The 19,017-nt window shown below is 31.5% G+C and overlaps 1 protein-coding gene across 1 annotated transcript; it reads right to left on the bottom strand.

Annotated features, from left to right (window-relative positions):
- Positions 1-3,078: 3,078 nt before the first annotated feature.
- Positions 3,079-11,647, bottom strand: LOC126752249 (uncharacterized). Its single transcript, XM_050462924.1, has 4 exons — positions 11,297-11,647; positions 4,693-5,073; positions 4,470-4,616; positions 3,079-3,437 (listed from the first exon to the last, which is right to left on the bottom strand). The coding sequence occupies exons 1-4, from the start codon at positions 11,415-11,417 to the stop codon at positions 3,283-3,285; spliced, it is 804 nt and encodes a 267-aa protein (XP_050318881.1). The 5' UTR covers positions 11,418-11,647; the 3' UTR covers positions 3,079-3,282.
- Between the last annotated feature and the right edge of the window lie 7,370 nt (positions 11,648-19,017).

The raw sequence follows: 19,017 nt of genomic DNA, 5'->3' as shown, positions 1-19,017 counted from the left end.
AAATGGTTGGACTATAAATTGTGCCTATGATATATATCGGCAAAATAACGTAACATCAGTTTTCATAAGTTTACAGGCGAAGGGAAAACGATATAATAGAAACCAATAATATTGCAATTTTGATTACAAACTGATTTTATTGGGTAGTCGAAAAAGTTCTTTCGTATTTCTAATCAAACTTCAACTTATTTTTTTATATTTATACTAATAAATAAATAAACAAATATGTACCATTTTGGTACGACTACAACGACAGCTATTGACAAAATGCGAAAAGAATTTTTCGACAACCCGATATATTGGTTATCATATCTGACAACGATTTTAAATTTTTTTTGATGATACGTTGTCTTGCATTTTAGGTGACGATATATACTACTTATGTATGATTGTAAAACTGACAAACTTTTTCAGAATCCATTTTTACTTCATTTTGTAAGGATGTTTTCTTAACAGATAAATATACCTGATCTTTTAGAGGTAAGTGAAAGAGTATTGGTTGCCTTTAAGGAAATTGTGTTACTTAAGTTTGTAATGAAAGAGACAAAAACATAACAGATGGGCTATATATTTCTACTTCTTAGTTAATTTTTTTTCTGCTCCCTTCGACCTGCCTAAACAAAATGTTGGCAATAGAGAGAGAGGGAGAGATCTTTAGGTATGTGGAAATGAGTGCTAATTTATTTGAGTACATAAAAGCTCAAAAACTTCACTCAAAATATTTGTTGAGGGATTCAATAGATGGCGCTTTCTGCTACCTTACCTTATTTTCCTTCCTGCTATCATCGATGTTTCTAAACAAAATTGTGGTAAGAGAGAGTCCGTTGTCAGAGCACTAGCCTTTTGAAGTATATATAAGTGAGATTATATTTGGGTTCATAGAAACTCAAAAACTTCACTCAAAATAATTTTTGGATGAGATTCCGAAGTTGAAGTTTATTTTCTTTGGTTCTACCTGCTAAAGGTCTAAACATAATGGCGTCCATTGGAAGAGCACTACTCTTTTCAAGTGTGAGTGCGAATATATTTGAGTACATAAAAACTCAAACACTTCACTCAAAATATTTTTTTGTTGAGCCCCTGAAGTTGACGTTTATTTTTATTTTCCTTCTACCTCTAAATTCTAAACAAAATGGTGGTAAGAGTGAGTCCTTTAGAAATCTGCACTCCTTTTGATACGTGTATATACAGCTTTCTGCATATAAAAACTCAAATAATCCACTCAAAACGTTTGCTGATTGAGGCGATAGATGTCGCTGAGGTTAAAGTTTTCATATAATTCTTATTACTGATTCACACTGCTCATATGTGGTATTCAACTGAGTATATACTTACATATATGCGAAAGGTTCAAATAAAATTTATATATTTTCCAAGATATAAAAAATATTCAAATAAAACCTCAGATTAGCGAACCTCGATTGAAATTGTTCTACATTATATTTTTACAATCAAATCAACTTCGTTTTTGGAATACATATCCATGACTTAAAAGAAATATTTGAACCCAAAATATGCATAATGTGTTCTCAGTCTATGAAACATTCAAATATTGGTAGTCGAAAAAGTCTTTTCGTATTTCTAATTTTTCTTTTTATTTATAATGAACTTTAATGAACCAAATATGTAGCATTTTGGTTGATCACTTTTTGCAATTTTTCCGCTAGAGACATTATTCCATCAGTGTAAAACTTTACTGGCTTCTCGGCGAAAAACTGCGACAAGTAACAACAACAGGCTTCTCTTGAAGCTATTCCATTAAGGGAGTGCTGCATTGACCGAAACAAATGGTAGTCCGGTGGTGCAAGGTCTGGGTTATATGGTGGATGCATCGAAACTTCCAAGCCAAGCTCTCCCAGCTTTTGCCGAGTCATCAGAGATGTGTGAAGCTCTTTCTGCTCTTCAGTTCTGGCCGTTTTTTTCGATTGCTAGCTTTAATCTCATCAGTTGTTGATTGTAAAATGTAGAATCAATGGTTCGACCAGGCTGGAGCAGCTCATCGTGGATGATTCCTTTCCAATCCCACCAAACACTCAGCATCGAGTCGTCAATCCTGGCTTTGCAACTATTTGTGGAGCTCCATCACGCTTGGACCATGGTCTTTTTCGCACATTATTGTCATATTTAATCCACTTTTCATCTCCTATTACCATTCGCTACAGAAATGGTTCGATTTCATTTCGTTTCAGCAAAGAATCGCAGATGTTAATTCGGTCCACTAAATTTTTCACAGACAATTCATGTGGTACCCAACCATCGAGTTTTTTTTGTAGCCAGGGTTTTTTAAATGGTTCAAAATTGTTTGATGATGAATGTTTAGTTCCTTAGGGATGTCATGGCTGCCAATGTGATAGTCCTGGTCAATCTTTTCAATAATTTCATCGAATTTTTCAACGATATTATCACACATTTTCAAAAAGTTGTAACTTTTTTTCAACTTCTCCGAATTTAATTTTTTTGGTTAAATGAAACTTCATCTCACCTTTCCAAGACTATATGGGATGACACAATGTGATTGGTAGAACTGGAGATACACGACTGCAACGACATCTATTGACAAAATACGAAAAGACTTTTTCGACTACCCAATATTTGTACCAAAAATATACATAATCGGTTACGCTCAAATCGAAATATTTGTAGACGGTACTTTTACGTTGCCATTTAATTTACATTATCTAGAAAAATTTCTTACATGATGTACTAAACCATAATTTTCATTAGGTTAAATTCAATGACTTTGAACTGTCAGTAGTAAGCCGCTTAAGTCGCCATTTACATTCTAAAATTATTTACAAACACAAATTGTAATATCTCAAATTCACTGGCACTAAACTGACAGTAATATGACTTCACTGACATGTGTGCTCACTGCTTGGAGAAAAATCACTGAAGCCAACAATTATATAAAAACATGATTTAGAAGCACACATGTAGCGATTTTCATTAGCATAAACGTTGATTATTACAAACATGAAATGACAAGCAATTTAATTGCTTTCAAAATTCTGACATTGAATTTGACGTGGTGAAAAGCACCCATTATCATTATCGAAGAAATGCAGCACTATACAAAAGTGGTGTTTTCAAAAGCATTTTAATACACTTTATTTGTAAGCAGGCATATAAACAAAAACATTTCACAATGAAATGTATATATATATGTATATATATAAACAAATATAAATTTATTATTATATACACTTAATACTATTTATATTTTTATTTACAAAATTAGCAGCAAGTAATTAAAATATTTCCCTGAGTATTTTTTAGTGGTATTTAGTTCTTCTTAATGAATAAATCGAAGGGTATAGAGGCGAAAAATGAGTTCATAACTTTCAAAAACATTGGCTCCCAAGTGCTGCGCGTTTGTGGCAACATGATTTTATAGACTTGACGCCAGTATTGATTAACAAAGTCCAAAATAACGGCGTCTGAAAGATAAACGGTAAAGAATTAAATGAATAAAATTATAATTTTTTTTATTTAATTTTATAAGAACAAAAAAAACAATTATTTATTAATACTTATATTTAATATTTTTTAAAAATTGTTATTTAAAATTATTTTAAAATATTTTTTATACTAAACATTTAATTTTTAATTTATTTCATACTATTATTTTTGTAACTTGAACAGGGTATATTAAATTTTCCACGAATTTTGGAACTCCCAGAAGAAAATTGAAATCCTAAAACAACAAAAAAAAGATTAGGGTGACGAGCTAAGTCGTTTTAGCAATGCCCTCCTGTCTTTCGTCTCTCTGATGCGTAATATTTTGGTAAAAATTCGAATTAGTCCCTCAGTTTTCGAAATTTCTTCTTTTTCTACCCAAGAAGCTACTCATTTGTTGGAACCGCCGATATCAGATCATTATATTATATAGCTCCCATACAAACTGGCCTGTCAAAACCAGGTCTTCGTATGGAAAACTTTTTTATTTGACTATATATCTTTACAAACTTTTGCGCAGAATGTTGTCCCAGATAGCGCTACAATCTCCGAAGAAATGGTTTAGATCGGACCATTATAGCATATAGCTGCCATGCGAACCGACCAATCAAACTAAAGTCCTTGTATGGAAATGTTTTTCATTTAACGAGATATTTGCACGAAATTTGTCACAGGTTATTGCCCAAAGTAGCATTTCAATCTCCGAACAAATTGTTCAGATCAGACTATTATAGCATATAGCTGTGGTATAAACTGACTGATCAAACTCAAGTCCTTGTATGGAAATGTTTTTCATTTAACGAGATATTTGCACGAAATTTGTCACAGGTTATTGTCCAAAGTAGCATTTCAATCTCCGAAAAAATTGTTCAGATCGGATCATTATAGCATATAGCTGTGGTATAAACTGACTGATCAAAATCAATTTTTTTTTTTAAGTAAATTAATGCCTCAATTTTCATTTAATTTCCCTCTCCTTACATCATATACAAGTATATATAGTATATACTCACTTAATGCCGGATCGGGCACCAGATTGCTCGCATAAATATGCATATCACCGATTTCCGGTTCAAAGTTGAATTTCGTCAAACGCAAATACGTGTGGCCATCGCGCTCATAAAGTTCACCCTCCGACTGCGAGCTCAAGACAAGATCGGCTGAAAACGAGTAAAATTACCACACAATTAATTGTCAGCCATTTTTAATGTCTTCTTCCCTCACTCTCTCACTTACTCATCGTCACATTGAAGTAGCCCTTCGGTGTCATTTTCACCTCGTTTATCATCATATCTGCTTTGTAGTTGCCTTCCAGGTAGAGACGCGGCACTTGTGTAACCAATCCCATGCTCACTTTATCGCCATCCATACGATGGTCTACCGACTGCACTACGCTATCGCTGATGCCGAATATACGTACGTTACGTACCTGCACACGGCCAGTTGCGAAACCGCTGCGCACTTCAATGTTGTTGCGCTCAATAATGAACGGATCCATGGGTGGTATATTCAGCTCCTTGATGCCATCTTTAAGGCGTGGCGTTAATTTTTGGAAGGCGCGTTTGATGCACTCATTGATATTGATGTCACTCTGCTCGCATGTCGGTATGTCAGCGGCTAAAAATGTAAAGAAGGAACATTAGAATAAACGCATAGTGAAGTGAAGCACAAGTGCGTGTGTTTGTGTATGAAATGTGCAACAAAGAATGAAAAATAAAGCACACATTCATAGTTTTTGTATGTATACATTCAATAATAGCTTAGCTCCCCGCTCCACTAAACACTTAGCACTTGTTTTACAAAAGACTTAAGCGACGAACTTGTTTTGTAAATGGAAACTTTTTCACTATTAAATAATAGTTGTCATTACTCAATTTTATTACATATTAATTTCATAAATTATAACAATAACAACAACTAACTGCAGCTAACTATTTGAAATCTGTTCACTGCGGCTAATGACACTTGTCCTTGGCACACATGCGATTTTAATAGTGGCAGTGAGGCCTTAGCGCCGCCACAGTAACTGTGTGTTTGTTGTTGTTATAGACACAGATGGCTCACTACAAGCAGCTGCGCAGCTAAGTACGCTTTGAAATGTGGCGTTAAGAATCTAATTGCTCAATGCATGGTATCATAAAAAATCTGAAATTCTAAATTAATTGTTCAAGTGACTTTTGTGCTTTGCTTTTGTTGTAACGCAATTAATTAGTTTAATTGACAATACGCCATAAATTGTGTAAACTGATATCAATTAGTTGATTTATGCTACCTTAAGTTAGATATTTTGTAGTATTTTCGAAATTTTGAAAACAAAATTTTGAAAAAAAAATTTTACTTGGTCGCATGCAAATTGTAAAGTCAAGCCAAAACCAAAAAACTGAATTACATCATGGAAAAAAGTTTTCAAAATCCTATACTCAGCATATAGTCCAAATTTTTTTTGAAAATATTTCAAAAAAAAATTTTAAATATATATTTTTTTTAATATTTAAAAAAAATTATATTAAAATTTTTAAAAACATATTTAAAAATAAAATTGTATTACAATTTTTTGAAATGTATTAAAAAAAATTTAAATCAATATTTCAATAAATTTATATATAAAAATTTTAATAAAATTTTATTTGTAAAAACTTTGAAATATTTTAAATAAAAATGTATTTTAAAATTATTTAAAGTATTTTCAAAAAAAAATTTTAAATAAATTTTTCAATAAATTAATTTTTAAAAAATTTTAAATATTAATTTTTTAATCAAATTTAAAGACAATTTCTTTAAATATTATTTTATATGCAAATATTACATTTTTATGAACAAAAAACATTTTAAATTATATATTCTTTAAATCTCATTAATTAATTCGCTTATCAATAACATTATTTGTGTCACACTACTTTTTGCGCGCATGCGATTTTTGCACGCTAACACTGTACTGTGCATTGACATTGCTAAACTGAAAAAACACACTCATACGTTCAAACTTATGTATGTTGGTGTATGCAGTGTAACTGTGTAAAGTTTCTTGCAGTTCATTAGCGCGCAAAAAAGCATAAATTTTAATCTCTCAGATAAATGCCGGAAACTATTTAATAGCTTGAATTTAGTTCTGCGATACGTTTTTATAGATTTTAGTGCCAATAACCAATTGAATTGCCTGCTAAAGTCCGCTCTGTATTTTTATAGCATTTCTAGTAGTTTTTTTGGTTTTTATATCAAGCGCTAATTTTTAAAGAAACTTTTTCCGAATATGGTTTTTGGCGATGCGATTGTTTTTAGAGCAATTTTTTACTTATGATTTGAAATCAGCTCTGAATTTGCACAATGATAAATTTTTATAACAAGTACTTCTTATTATAGCAACCTTTTACTTATGTAATGTATGTTTTAAACTTTTATAGCAATGCTTTTTTATTTCTTAGTTTTCAGACAAAGTATTTATTTTTATAGCAAGTTTTTCTTTTATTTTTGGAGCCAGTGACTATTTTTATAGCAACATTTTCTTACGAACAGCGTTTCTTCACAATTTGCATGGCAAGCATTTACTTTATAGCATTTTTTATTTATGAAATGAGAAAGTTTTTATAGCAATGCTTTTGCATTGGTATACTTTCTTCTTACTGTTATAGTAAATTTTTCGATGGATTTAATATCTTTTACAGCTCTTGTAGCTAAATGACTTTTTATAGCAAACTTTAGTTCCGAAAAATCTTTTGTGGCTAAATGACTTTTATAGCAAATTTTAATTCCGTAAATTGTTTTGTCGTAATTTTTATGTCATGCGATTGTTGTATAGCAACTTTCTACTTATAACTTTAAACCCGATTTGTATTTTTATAGCAACGTTTTTGAGTTGTTATACTCTTTTCTTAGTATATATAGTAATAGTTTTCATTATAGTTTTTATAGCAGGACTTTTTATAGCAACATTTTCTTCCTAATATAGTTGTTTTGTTATTCTTATAGCGTATGATTGTTTTTATAGCAACTACATATTTACTTATTTTAGTAATGGTTTATTTGTTTTTCAGCTTTTATAGCAAGTGCATATTATACAGATTTTGTAGCTAAATGACATTTTAAAGTAGCCTTTTCTTCCGAATACAGTATTTTCATTACTTTTAAAGCATGCGATTGTTTTTTTTTTATCCATTTTCTACTTCTAATTTTAAAACCGCTCTTTATGTTTATAGAAACTTTTTGAATTTTTATACTTTTTTCTTATTTTTTATAGCAAATAATAATTTTTACTATTATTTTTAATTTATTTCTTGCAACAGGTATTTTTATAGCTACATTTTCTTCAGAATATAGTTTTATTTTTAAGTTTATAGCGAGTGATTATTTTTTATACTAAATATTTACTTATATTAAAAACGCTCTGTATCTGTATAGCAATTTTTTGTACCGATTTATTTGTTTCTCAGTTTTTATAGCAAGTTATTACTTTTATAGCAACTTTTTCTTTACCTTCCTTAAGTTCGTTTATAACTTTTTTAGTAAGAAACTCTTTACAGCAACTTTTTTTCCGAATATAGATTTGTTGTTATTTTTATAGCATACAATTGTTCAACAGCAACTTCTAATTATGCTTTTAAATCACCTCTGTATTTGTATAACAATTTTTTGTACTGATTTATTTTTTTCTTGAGGTTTATAGCAAGTGCTTATTTATTTATAGCACATTTTTTCTCGCGATTTAAGTTCTTGCAGCGCATATTTTTCAACCCAGATTTAAAATTTATGGCAAACAATTATTTTTATAGCAACTTTTTACCCAGATTTTTTTCTAAATAGCATGTTTTCGTAAAATTTATGACAAACGATTATTTTTATAGCAACTTTTTGCTATTGATTTAAGTTCTAGCAGCGCATATTTTTGTACCAATATTTTATTCGGAATACTATGTTATTGCAAAATTTATAGGACAGGATTATTTTTATAGCAACTTTTTCTGATTTTAGATTAATATACTTATTATTCTTTCTCGTTGTTATTCTGACGCCATAACTATCTAATTCATCGATCTGATTTTTGTATAAGTAATATTATAGTTAACTTCAGTATAATTACTTTATAATTTATTCTATTATACTATAATTTCCAGTAGTTGCGTGTTTGAAAGAAATAATGTTAAAACTCAAATAATTCACAAATAATGAGGTGCGCAATTTTTTCATATATTTCTGACAATATTTTTTTATCAATTTGTTCAAGCTTCTTCCATTACTTATATGTCCACTTTTTCTTAACTGGCTGACCTGCTTAAGAAAGTTGTAATCAATATAATATTGCAGTTTCATGGTAGAACTTAATTTTTATTATAATTCATTAACCAATATCATAATTATCTTTTGCATTTCTATTTTCATTACAAATCCAACAAAGTTTAAGGAATCAAAATTACAGAAAATATTTCTGATAATATCACGTCTCTGAGAAACATAATCCGCGCCAGAAATTATTATTACTGATTGTCTCCATATCGATCGAATTTTATTCGCTCTTCCGCTCTTCTTCTTTTTTGCTTTTACTCTTCTCTTTTATTCATTTTTATTACTATTCTAATTTTATAATTTTATAAAGTAAAATAACCGACCACCCTACTTTGTATATTCAAAGTTTCCTACACTACCATACTACCGCTAAATAGGTAGAGATGACTCGTCATAGTTGATTGCTCACCGACAAGCACACCACATATAAAGGCAATTGCGTTCAGCAATTATATTGATTAACTCAGCTGATTTTTAACCCGACAACGTTGTTAGCCTCTACACTGCAAAAGCAAATGCGTATAGATAAGCTATGTTTTTCACCGGCCTACCTTGTTGGATTCGAGCTTTTTAGTACAAATTTCAAAGCATTTTTGTACATTTTTTCTACTATTAGTATTATATATGTTGGGTCAGGGTGCAATATACAAACTGCATCCTATCTGAGAATGTTGAAGGTATTGATGTATAGGCATCCGACATGAACTTTGACAAAAATTAATAAATAATAGTTGTTAGTGGTCATCCCTAACAACTCCCAGAATTCAAATATTTAACTCAATCTCAAATAACCTCAATCCTTTATACTAAGATGAGCAAAAAAAAAGAGGAGATCATGGAGGAATTTACTCATCAACTTGAAAATGTTTAAGCTTGCATAAATTGACATTTCAACATAATTAAGACTCGCTGGAACGAGGGGAGCTTTGCTCAAAATACCTAATGAAAAGAGTTGTCGTTAATAAATCAATGACGAACCCAGTATTGACGGTGAGGAAAGTTTTCTTTATAAGTTTTGGGAGTGAGAGCTTTTGATGAGATTGCCGTACAACCATCTCTTATAAGCAGTTTCCCCATCCCCCAAATCTCAATTCGGATTTGTGTTATCAACAATTGGACTGTCTGTCAGTCAGCTTTGGCCAATAGTAGAGAAAACTTTTTTCAGTCATCAGGATAACACCAGGCCACACACATTGAAGGTCACTCGCCAGAAGGGAGCTTTATAGATCGAAACTGACACCAAGTGAATACTACTAGTTACTGCCTATAATTATGCACAGTTTTTGTCTATAAGGTCCAAATTTTATATGAGAGTGACATTGTGACGGCTGCTATTAAAGTATTAGTCGACTAAGTGCAGCTTCTTTCAAGGAGTTGAGCATTTACCCTGACAAAGCTGCAATACAATATAAGATTAGATGAGATGGATAAACAAGGAATGCATCGCTAATGCTAGCAAGAGGGGCTACCCATACCCGCTTACATCGGAATGAAAAGTTGGATTCGCGTTGTTATCTTGCATTGTAGCTCCGGACCCAACTACTTGCTCTTAACAAAGTTCAGCTTTCCGCAGGTGTTCTTTCTAGATAGCCATTTATGCTGTAAGGCTAAAAGTCCAGTCGGACGCAAAATGTAAGTGTTGCATGGCAGAAGGTGAGGTAGAAACATTCAGACACTTCCTCCTCAATTGTCCAGCTTTTGCAAAACCGTGGTTCAAAAATAACTTTGGCAACATAGTCAAAATTGACTTTAACGCCTAACAAAATTTGTGTTTGGCAAAAAGGACTTCGTAGATTTATAAAGGACTTTATGATTAATTATATAGTACCAAGTACCACAATGGACCTGCAATAACACACATCTTCTGAATCGAAGTTACGAGTTTTTGAGAGAAAGGTTTTGCGGAGGATTTATGGTTTTTTGTGGATTGGCAATGGCGAATATCGGTTTCAATGGAACGATGAGCTTAAGAGACAACGGCTGCGCTGGCTAGGTCATGTCGTACATATGGACGAAAACATTCCAGCTTTGAAAGTATTCGACGCAATACCTGCCAGGGGTTGCAGAGGACGAGGTAGACTTCCACTGCGTTGGAAACACCAGTTGGAGAAGGACCTGGTTTCGCTTAGAATTTCCAATTGCAGCCACGTTGCGAAAAGAAGAAAGGAGAGGTGCGCTGTTGTTAACTCGGCTATTATCCCGTAAGCGGTGTATACACCAGTAAAGAAAAAGGAGATAATGCTACTTATAGCCTGTGAATTAACACTTTTTTCTAAAATTCTATGTAACTAGTAAGTCAAACTCTAGAAAGTCGTACCAAACATAGAAAAAATATGTGAAAAAATTGAAAGCTCAAAATTTTTAATAATATTAATTTTTTCAACAGAACCCCTTGAAAAATATTCTAGTTAAATTATATTGATTACATAATTCATTAGCAAATTCTTAATTAGTTCCTAAAACACCTTATTTAACGACATAATTTTCTTCATTTCTTCGCTTTACACATTTCATAATCACTTTTACTCTTTTGCAATTCACTCAACGTTAACAGGACACTCACGCAATTCAGTGACCGGCTTGAAGTCGGGCAATGTTGGCAACTCAGCACTGAGTTCAATTTGCGCCGCACACCAGCCATTCAGGCAAACCAAAAAAATTAGCAACAGCGAAGCACGCAACATTTTCGAAATTTCTACCCAAAATCACTTTCGAAACGAAATAAAATTCACTTTCTTTACGCCAAACGTCACTACAAAGGATTCCCGTTCAGTGCCTACAATTCGCTACTTCGTGCTGCTTGACTGCCGCAAGTAATTTTTCGTTTGCGTGTTAAAATCTATGGGAATCCGCGATCACCTCGAGACACGCGCAACAACACTGCAAATCACTTCGAAAGCATCTAAAATTCTAAACGGCAGGCACAGTGGTTTTTATTGCGAAAATAACGATACGCCATCTGCTGCTACGTACTAAGCGCGCACACCCACTTCACCTCAGCGCCGGCTTGCCGCCATACTAGTCGTACAAACGAAAATGTTTAAATAAAAAATCAAATTGAAATGCTCGTACTCAGTTAGAATAATGAATAACTATATTAATATTGGCTGGTCAGAGCAATAATTTGGATTGTTGAATACATTTATTAAGCAAGAGAAATACATGTGTATAGGAATATGCATGTATGTGTGTGTGTGTACCTCAGCGTTACCTACTGACTTTATTGATTTGATGTTTGACTGGTTTTTGCTAGAACAATACCTCAAATATATATGTTTGTACATATATAGTATAGTATATATATATACATACATAACAATATATACTTTTTTGTTTGGTTTTTGATTCAGCTACCTTTGTAGCTCCTAAAGCATTTGCCGGTTTGTTTGTTTATGCAAAAATCGTACGCAGTGAGAGTGATTTTTTGAATTTACTTAAAGTTTGGTTATATGTACGTAGATATACTTATATTTAGATACATACAGGTAATTTGTGTTTTGGCAAGTGCTATAATATCCCCATAGACCTTGAAATCTTTTCACTTTTCTTCGCGTTTTTTGGACAATTTCAGTTTTTGAATTCTCCCAAGTTGAGAACCCATAATTTTCGAACAAGGTTTGGTACATTAATAATAATTTAAAGTAAGCAGAAATGAAACTTGCTGCTGAATCAAATGGTAGGAGAGGTGTCTATATTCTTTATAATCGATTTCTGGCTCTTAAACATCTTAAAAAATATTTAAGAAAGATAATATAGGGTGTAGTAATAAGACTCCATATTTTTTTCAATAAAATTGATTTTTCGAATGTAGTTAAAATTATTAGTAACCATTTTGGAAGTAATTTCATAACATCACACTCATAAAAACCTTGTTTTTGTTGTTGTTGTAGCAGCAGATTTTTGTCGAGTTATAAGTTTTGACCTGATAAAAAATCCGGGATAGTACCAGTTACCCGACTGATTACCCAACTATCGTGGGACGGACGGAAGCTCATAGACACCCTCTTTCTGACTGGCAATAAACTGGGACAATCAATACTCATTAGCTTTTTTGAAAGAGAACTCTCACCAGCAAAATTATTTCACAAAGACATAAATGAGTAGTAATCTCTTAGTTCGAAGTCCCGACAATAAGGTGACTCAGAAGCTCCTAACCAAGCTTCCGACGGTTCTGGTGAGTCCCAATCAATGTATGTGTTGTTGTTCCTATTTAACACAATACCTCAAATTGCCCTATTGCCAAAAACTGGCCGCTGCCGGCCGTTTACTTCATTCAGAAAGTAGAATTTTTGACAGTACAGTGCAGAGCCAAATTAAGAGTTTGGCGTGGTTTGGCCACCGTTTGAGCAGGCTCACTATCAGCCCATCATGGCAGTCTTTTGTTGACAGTATTGAAACTAAAACAAGGCGTCTTTCGTATAGGTCATGAGAAAAGTGGTACAAGTTTGCGATCTGTAGTCAATGAGTCTACCATAAACTAAACTACACATAAAGTTCACAATACAATTTTCTTAGAGTTTACCTTTAATAAACTCAGAAGTTTCCAAGAAAGAAATTCTCTAATGTTTTTCTTTACTGTCAGAATAAATTGTCAAAATTAGCGATCTGGACTGGCCTAACTTCTTAAACAAGTCATATTAGGAGAGGAAAGTTTGGCTGTAGACTTCATAACACTAAGGAAAATTTAAGTAGATCCATTCATCTGCCATTTTGAACCATTTATAAAATTTATTCTAGTGTATTATCAGGAATCAGACATAGAATGAAACTAGTCAGGCAAACAATTCTATATCTGATCCCTGCTTCTCGTTAATACGAGGTATTTGACTAGATTTTCACTTAAATCCGTTTACATTCTTATAAGGCTTCAAATTCTGGAGACTCTCTCTTTCATTATAGCTCTCAATGCACTTGTCTACTGCAAATGCTTATTGGGTTATGCCGGCAGATTTCATTTTAACATAAAGCACGCATAACTGACGGAAGTTCCACACTTATATACACACACACTTTTAAGTATATGCAAATATTTAGTCGCAACTATTATTTGCAGATATATATGTACCCTGTAAGAAAATATACAAGTCTAGAACTGTTTTAGTTAGAAATCAGAATTAACAAGTAAGGAAGGGCTAAGTTCTGGTGTAACCGAACATTTTATACTCTTGCATGATAAAGTGATAGATGGGATTGCCGTTTTCCATATATTTAATGAAAAGTAGGAAATCTTGTATTCATTACTTACAAATCATATTCCAGTGGATACAGTGTTATTAGAAAAATACTTTTGCTGAATATGATTTTTATTTCCTTGCACACCTACAGATGCGCTATCACCAAAAAAAAAGAAATCGATATAATAACCAATATATTACCAGATATAATAACCAACATATAACTATTTTAAAACAAAAATCATTTTTTTTAATATGAGTGTATCCATTATATAACCACTTTATAGGCAAAACTCACATTTTGTTTCAATAGGAGTGGTTTCTATTATAACGCGAGAAAAGTTTCAAATACAAAAACAACTTTTAATTAAAAACTTGAGGTTTATAAATTTTTATTTTCTAATCCGACATTTGGAATTAAAATACACTTATATATGTATTCACTTTTTTCACATAACTTTAGTTCTTGATAACACCACGTTCACCGAAGGCTAACGAAATTCTTTTTATAATTTTTAAAATATTTTTTATAATTTTTGAAATATTTTTAGAATATTTTTTCATAATTTTTGAAATATTTTTTTTATAATGTTTAAAATAATTTTTTTTATAATGTTTGAAATATTTTTTTAAGTTTTTTTTACAATTCTACAATATTTTTTTAATGTTTGAAATATTTTTAGAATATTTTTTATAACTTTTAAATTTTTTTCCTTTTTTAATTTTAAAGCATTTTTAGAATATTATTTCATAATTTTTTTAATTTTTTTTTCATATAATTTTTAAAATATATTTCATAATTTGAAATTTTTTAGAATATTTTTTTTTAAAGTTTGAAATATTTTTTTTATAGTTTTTGAAATAATATTATATATTTTTTTATAATTGTAAAATATTTTGAATATTTTTTTATAGTTTTTGAAATATTTTTAGAATAAGTTTTTATAATTCTTGAAATATTTTTTATAATTTTTAAGATATCTTTAGAATATTTTTTCTTAATTTTGAAATAGTTTTATAATATATTTTTTTATAATAATGGAAATATTTTTAGAATAGTTTTTTCAAATATTTTTAGAATATTTTTTTATAAGTTTTGAAATATTTGTAGAAATTTTTTAAATATTTACATAATATTTTTTTATAATTTTGAAATATTTTTTTTGTTAATTTTAAAATATTTTTAGAATAAATTTTTAAACATTTTTTTAATATTTTTAGAATACATTTTTATAATTTTTTAAACATTTTTAGAATATTTTTTTATAATGTTTGAAATGTTTTAGAATATTTTTTATAGTTTTAGAAATATTTTTAGAATATTTTTTAAAAGTTTTGAAATATTTATAGAAAATTTTTTATAACTTTTTAAATATTTTTAGAAAATAGTTTTTGTATGTTCAACTGTTGGTACGAATTGTAATAATCAGTTTTTCCAGTGCCGTAATCATAACTATAAAACCAGTTCCCTTTTTCCTACTGGGCACCTATACCAACCAACTGCTTATATAAATTTATGTTTGTATTTGCATGCTTACAACGCTCCTCCATTTTTATTGTTTGTGCTTCTCAGTTGACTTACGTTAAACAATGATTACTAATAAATTAATTAGTTAGTTTCATTATGTTGTATTGCTTTTGTTTTTGCTTTTGCATCGGACAATCGATTTAGCAACAGTTTTGTTTTTGCTTTTGTGTTTTTTTGTCATTTCGTCACAGTTTGGCGTTCACTGACTAATTTAATTGCAGGCTAATTATGATTGCTGCATTCATTCAATTGACATGATTTATTCTTTATAAAGCCATTTTTTCTTAATTTGCGCAATAGTTCTAATGATAGTCATTGTTTCAAGTATTTTTGGTAAGCTTTGGTATTACATAATGGCGGTTTCGAAAATTTGCGTAATTTTTGATTAAATTGTTGTTGGAGATCTTAGAGGAATTGAAGTGCTAAAGTATACACAAATACAAATATAATATATAAAAGGTTCTTTTTTAGAACTGTAGAGTTTCCTAGTGGGTTAGCTTTTTATTATATGGAACAAACAATTGACCACCTAGGTCATATCATACCTACGCTTTTAGACTATTTTTGTGGGTTGAATAAAGATAATGGTTTCTTCATCTTTATTGGCGTGGATAACGCTTACGCGGTCATAGCCGAGTGTACAACAGCGCGCCAGTCGTTCTTCCTTTTCGTTGTTTGGCGCCAATTGGAGATTCCAAGTGTAGCCAGGTCCTCCCCACCTAGTATTTCCCACAGAGTAGAAGTCTTCCTCTTCCTCTGATTCCACCGATCCTCAGACAGTCGATGAATTTTCCTATGCTGGAATCTAATACCACAAATAACCATATTTCGGGTCCCGGCGAAATCAATCAGCCTCAACCCATTTGGAGAGTTTTCATTATGGAGGCTGACTTTACCGACCGTAGTGCGAAAATATATTCTTTGCTCACCCTGGTGTTAAAGTCACCAAGCACACATCGATATGTTGAAGAACTTCACTATGATGCGGAATGTGGCTAGACATTCATCCAGCAGGGTGAATGCCAGTACTCGGTGACGGAGTCTCTCTTCCATTTCGAATCCTTTACACAGCCACTGTAGTAAATGCCACAAGGACCTACTCGTCTCAGCCCAGAGAACCATCCTCACTTGCGTGAGCTTCTACACATCACACCATCCTTCACTAAAAATCATATGGATTTAATTTTAATAGCGCCATCTATGTGTCAGCCTGAAGCCTTTTCAATTATCTTGGTATGAAAAAAGTATGAATTCGAGGTTTTCAAGCCTTTCTATTCAATTGGCCATCTAAGTCATATTACTCCCTTTTCGACTTTTTTTTGTGGGTTACGCTATTTATAATAACACTTCTCGACAAATGTGAAGGAAAACTTTGTGACTGATGTGCTGAGAGATCTCTGGGGTATTTGAGGTGTCCTGATTACGAAATAGAGTTCAAAAATTTTCCATTACGTATAGCAGTTTTTGTTATTTTAGTAAATGGTGATGGCTTGAGCCCTACACCCCTTGGTGTTAAAAATGTTTACTATTATTTTCGGTTTTAGCAATCCAAAATTAGCAAGAAACAGCCTCTATATATAAAAAATATTTAATTAAAAATGCAGTTGAAATAAAATTCAAAATCAAAAACCATATTAGCCAAACGCATGCGTGAATCCCCACATTATATTGTAATTTATGCAAAAAAATACAGCTACCGCGGAATCACTAACAAGCCATAAAAGTCAATTAACATCTAAGAGCTTCAAATGTTTACGGTCTTAAATCAGAAGTTTGAATGCAATTACTTACATTTGCGATAGCATCGAAAGTCGAAAGTACAGTGGACAATTAAAAAATATTATATTTATACAAAAATAACCAGTGTTTCTTAGCAAATAGCACGAGTGGCTGCGAACATGAAGAAAAAAGAAAAAACAAATGCTTACAACAGCGAGTGATGCAAGTGCTTGAGCAAATGATTACATTGGAAAGATAATAATACAAATTATTAAGGAAAACCGGTAAATGTTAGAAGGGCTGCTATAAATCAGTGTAAATATGCCCAAGTTAATATTCATAAATCTATAATACTCTAATATTATATACATACTACGCGTGAACTCGTTTAAACAAAAATCAGTCAGTGGAAAAATTTAATGCTTAAACGTTAACCCATATCTTGTCATATAATATCATTTAATTGTGTGTATTATAATATTGTTACGTGGACGAGATATTTATCGTTATTGTAGTACAAAGTTCGAGTGCTTACGCATGCCTCTCAATATAGCCTTGACCTACACGATTAGAGAAATTTTCTAAGAAACAGTAGACTCAACTTTTGATTCTAATCTTTTCAACAACTAAGTAAATATCAAATAATATAAAGATATCGATCAGAAAAGAGTTAATATAAAGTTGTGATAAGAGCTCATCTAAAATAAACGCGGTTACTGAATTATTCGAGCCAATTTAGTACTACAATTATGCCAGCATTTCGTGATTAAATGTATAAAGTTCGATATCCTTATGTCAATTAGTGTGTCCTTGGCGACTTTTTGATTAGAAGTAAAAATATTTTTTGGCGAATTTTACTAACGAAAAAGTTTAACAACGAGTTTGCTTAGAAGCTTGTGGTCCCAGTTATGGAATCGTTAAAATCAGAAGTCTTTTGGAGACTCTATTTTACAATTGCAAGTATTTGAGTAATTTAAAGCATTCAATGAGTTCGTGAAGGCATCGGAAATGTGCCTCAGTCGTCCATCAACCACTGTTAATGACGTCAACATCGAAAATTGATGTATTGTCATCAGAGAGATAGCAGAGCGGCTTAATATCTCTTATGAAACATGGCAAAACATTTGGTTAAAGTTTTGGGTATGAAGACCCGTATCTTTTGCACTTTTGTTAATGACGTCAACAACGAAAATTGTCGTGTTGTCATCTGAGAGATAGCAGAGGGTCTCAATATCTCTTAGGGAACGTGTCAACACATTTTGGTTAAAGTTTTGGGTATGATGTCCCGAATCTTTTGCAAAAATTACATACAATAAAGGTCCCAAAAGGATGCTATAATATCATTATCTCTTATGAATAATGTCAACGCATTTTGGTTAAAGTTTTGGTAGGAGGACACGAAACATTTTCAAATATTACATTTAATAAAGGTTTTTAAAAGGACATGCATCAAACGCAACACTGCTTGTGACAATTTGTTGGCTTATGAATATGACGTCGAAACTATACAGCACCCAACGAATAGCGGTCCAAAATTTAACCGAAATCAAAAAAACCAAGATTCGCTGAAGGCACTAAAAGTACTTGTAATGCCACCCAGGGCTTTTAAAATATGGATGAAAAATTTAACTAAGACTGAACATACTGGTATTGACTTAAAAATAGTCTATTTTTATGGCGATAATAAAGATGTTTGTTAAAATACCTAAAACTACAGCTTTTTTGCCAGTTTGGATCAATTTTGGTGTTATGTTTAACGAAATGAGAGCGAGTGAATATCGTTCATCAAGTAGTGAGCAGGGTAGCGTGTTTTTTATTTCTCAACTATCTTATCATATTTTTGTTTAATCACAAAGTAACTTT

Source organism: Bactrocera neohumeralis, chromosome 3 (genome assembly GCF_024586455.1).
Source record: "Bactrocera neohumeralis isolate Rockhampton chromosome 3, APGP_CSIRO_Bneo_wtdbg2-racon-allhic-juicebox.fasta_v2, whole genome shotgun sequence".
Classification (NCBI taxonomy): Eukaryota; Metazoa; Arthropoda; class Insecta; order Diptera; family Tephritidae; genus Bactrocera; species Bactrocera neohumeralis.
Note: the sequence above shows the minus strand (reverse complement) of the source record. Positions and strands in the feature narration are given on the sequence as shown.

Bases quoted from the DNA above. Each gene is read 5' to 3' on its own strand.
- LOC126752249 (XM_050462924.1), bottom strand. From the start codon at position 11,417: ATGTTGCGTGCTTCGCTGTTGCTAATTTTTTTGGTTTGCCTGAATGGC. The intron at 5,074-11,296 runs GTGAGTGTCCTG...TTACATTTTTAG, and splicing joins CAAGCCGGTCACTGAATTGC to CCGCTGACATACCGACATGC. The intron at 4,617-4,692 runs GTAAGTGAGAGA...ACTCGTTTTCAG, and splicing joins CTACTTCAATGTGACGATGA to CCGATCTTGTCTTGAGCTCG.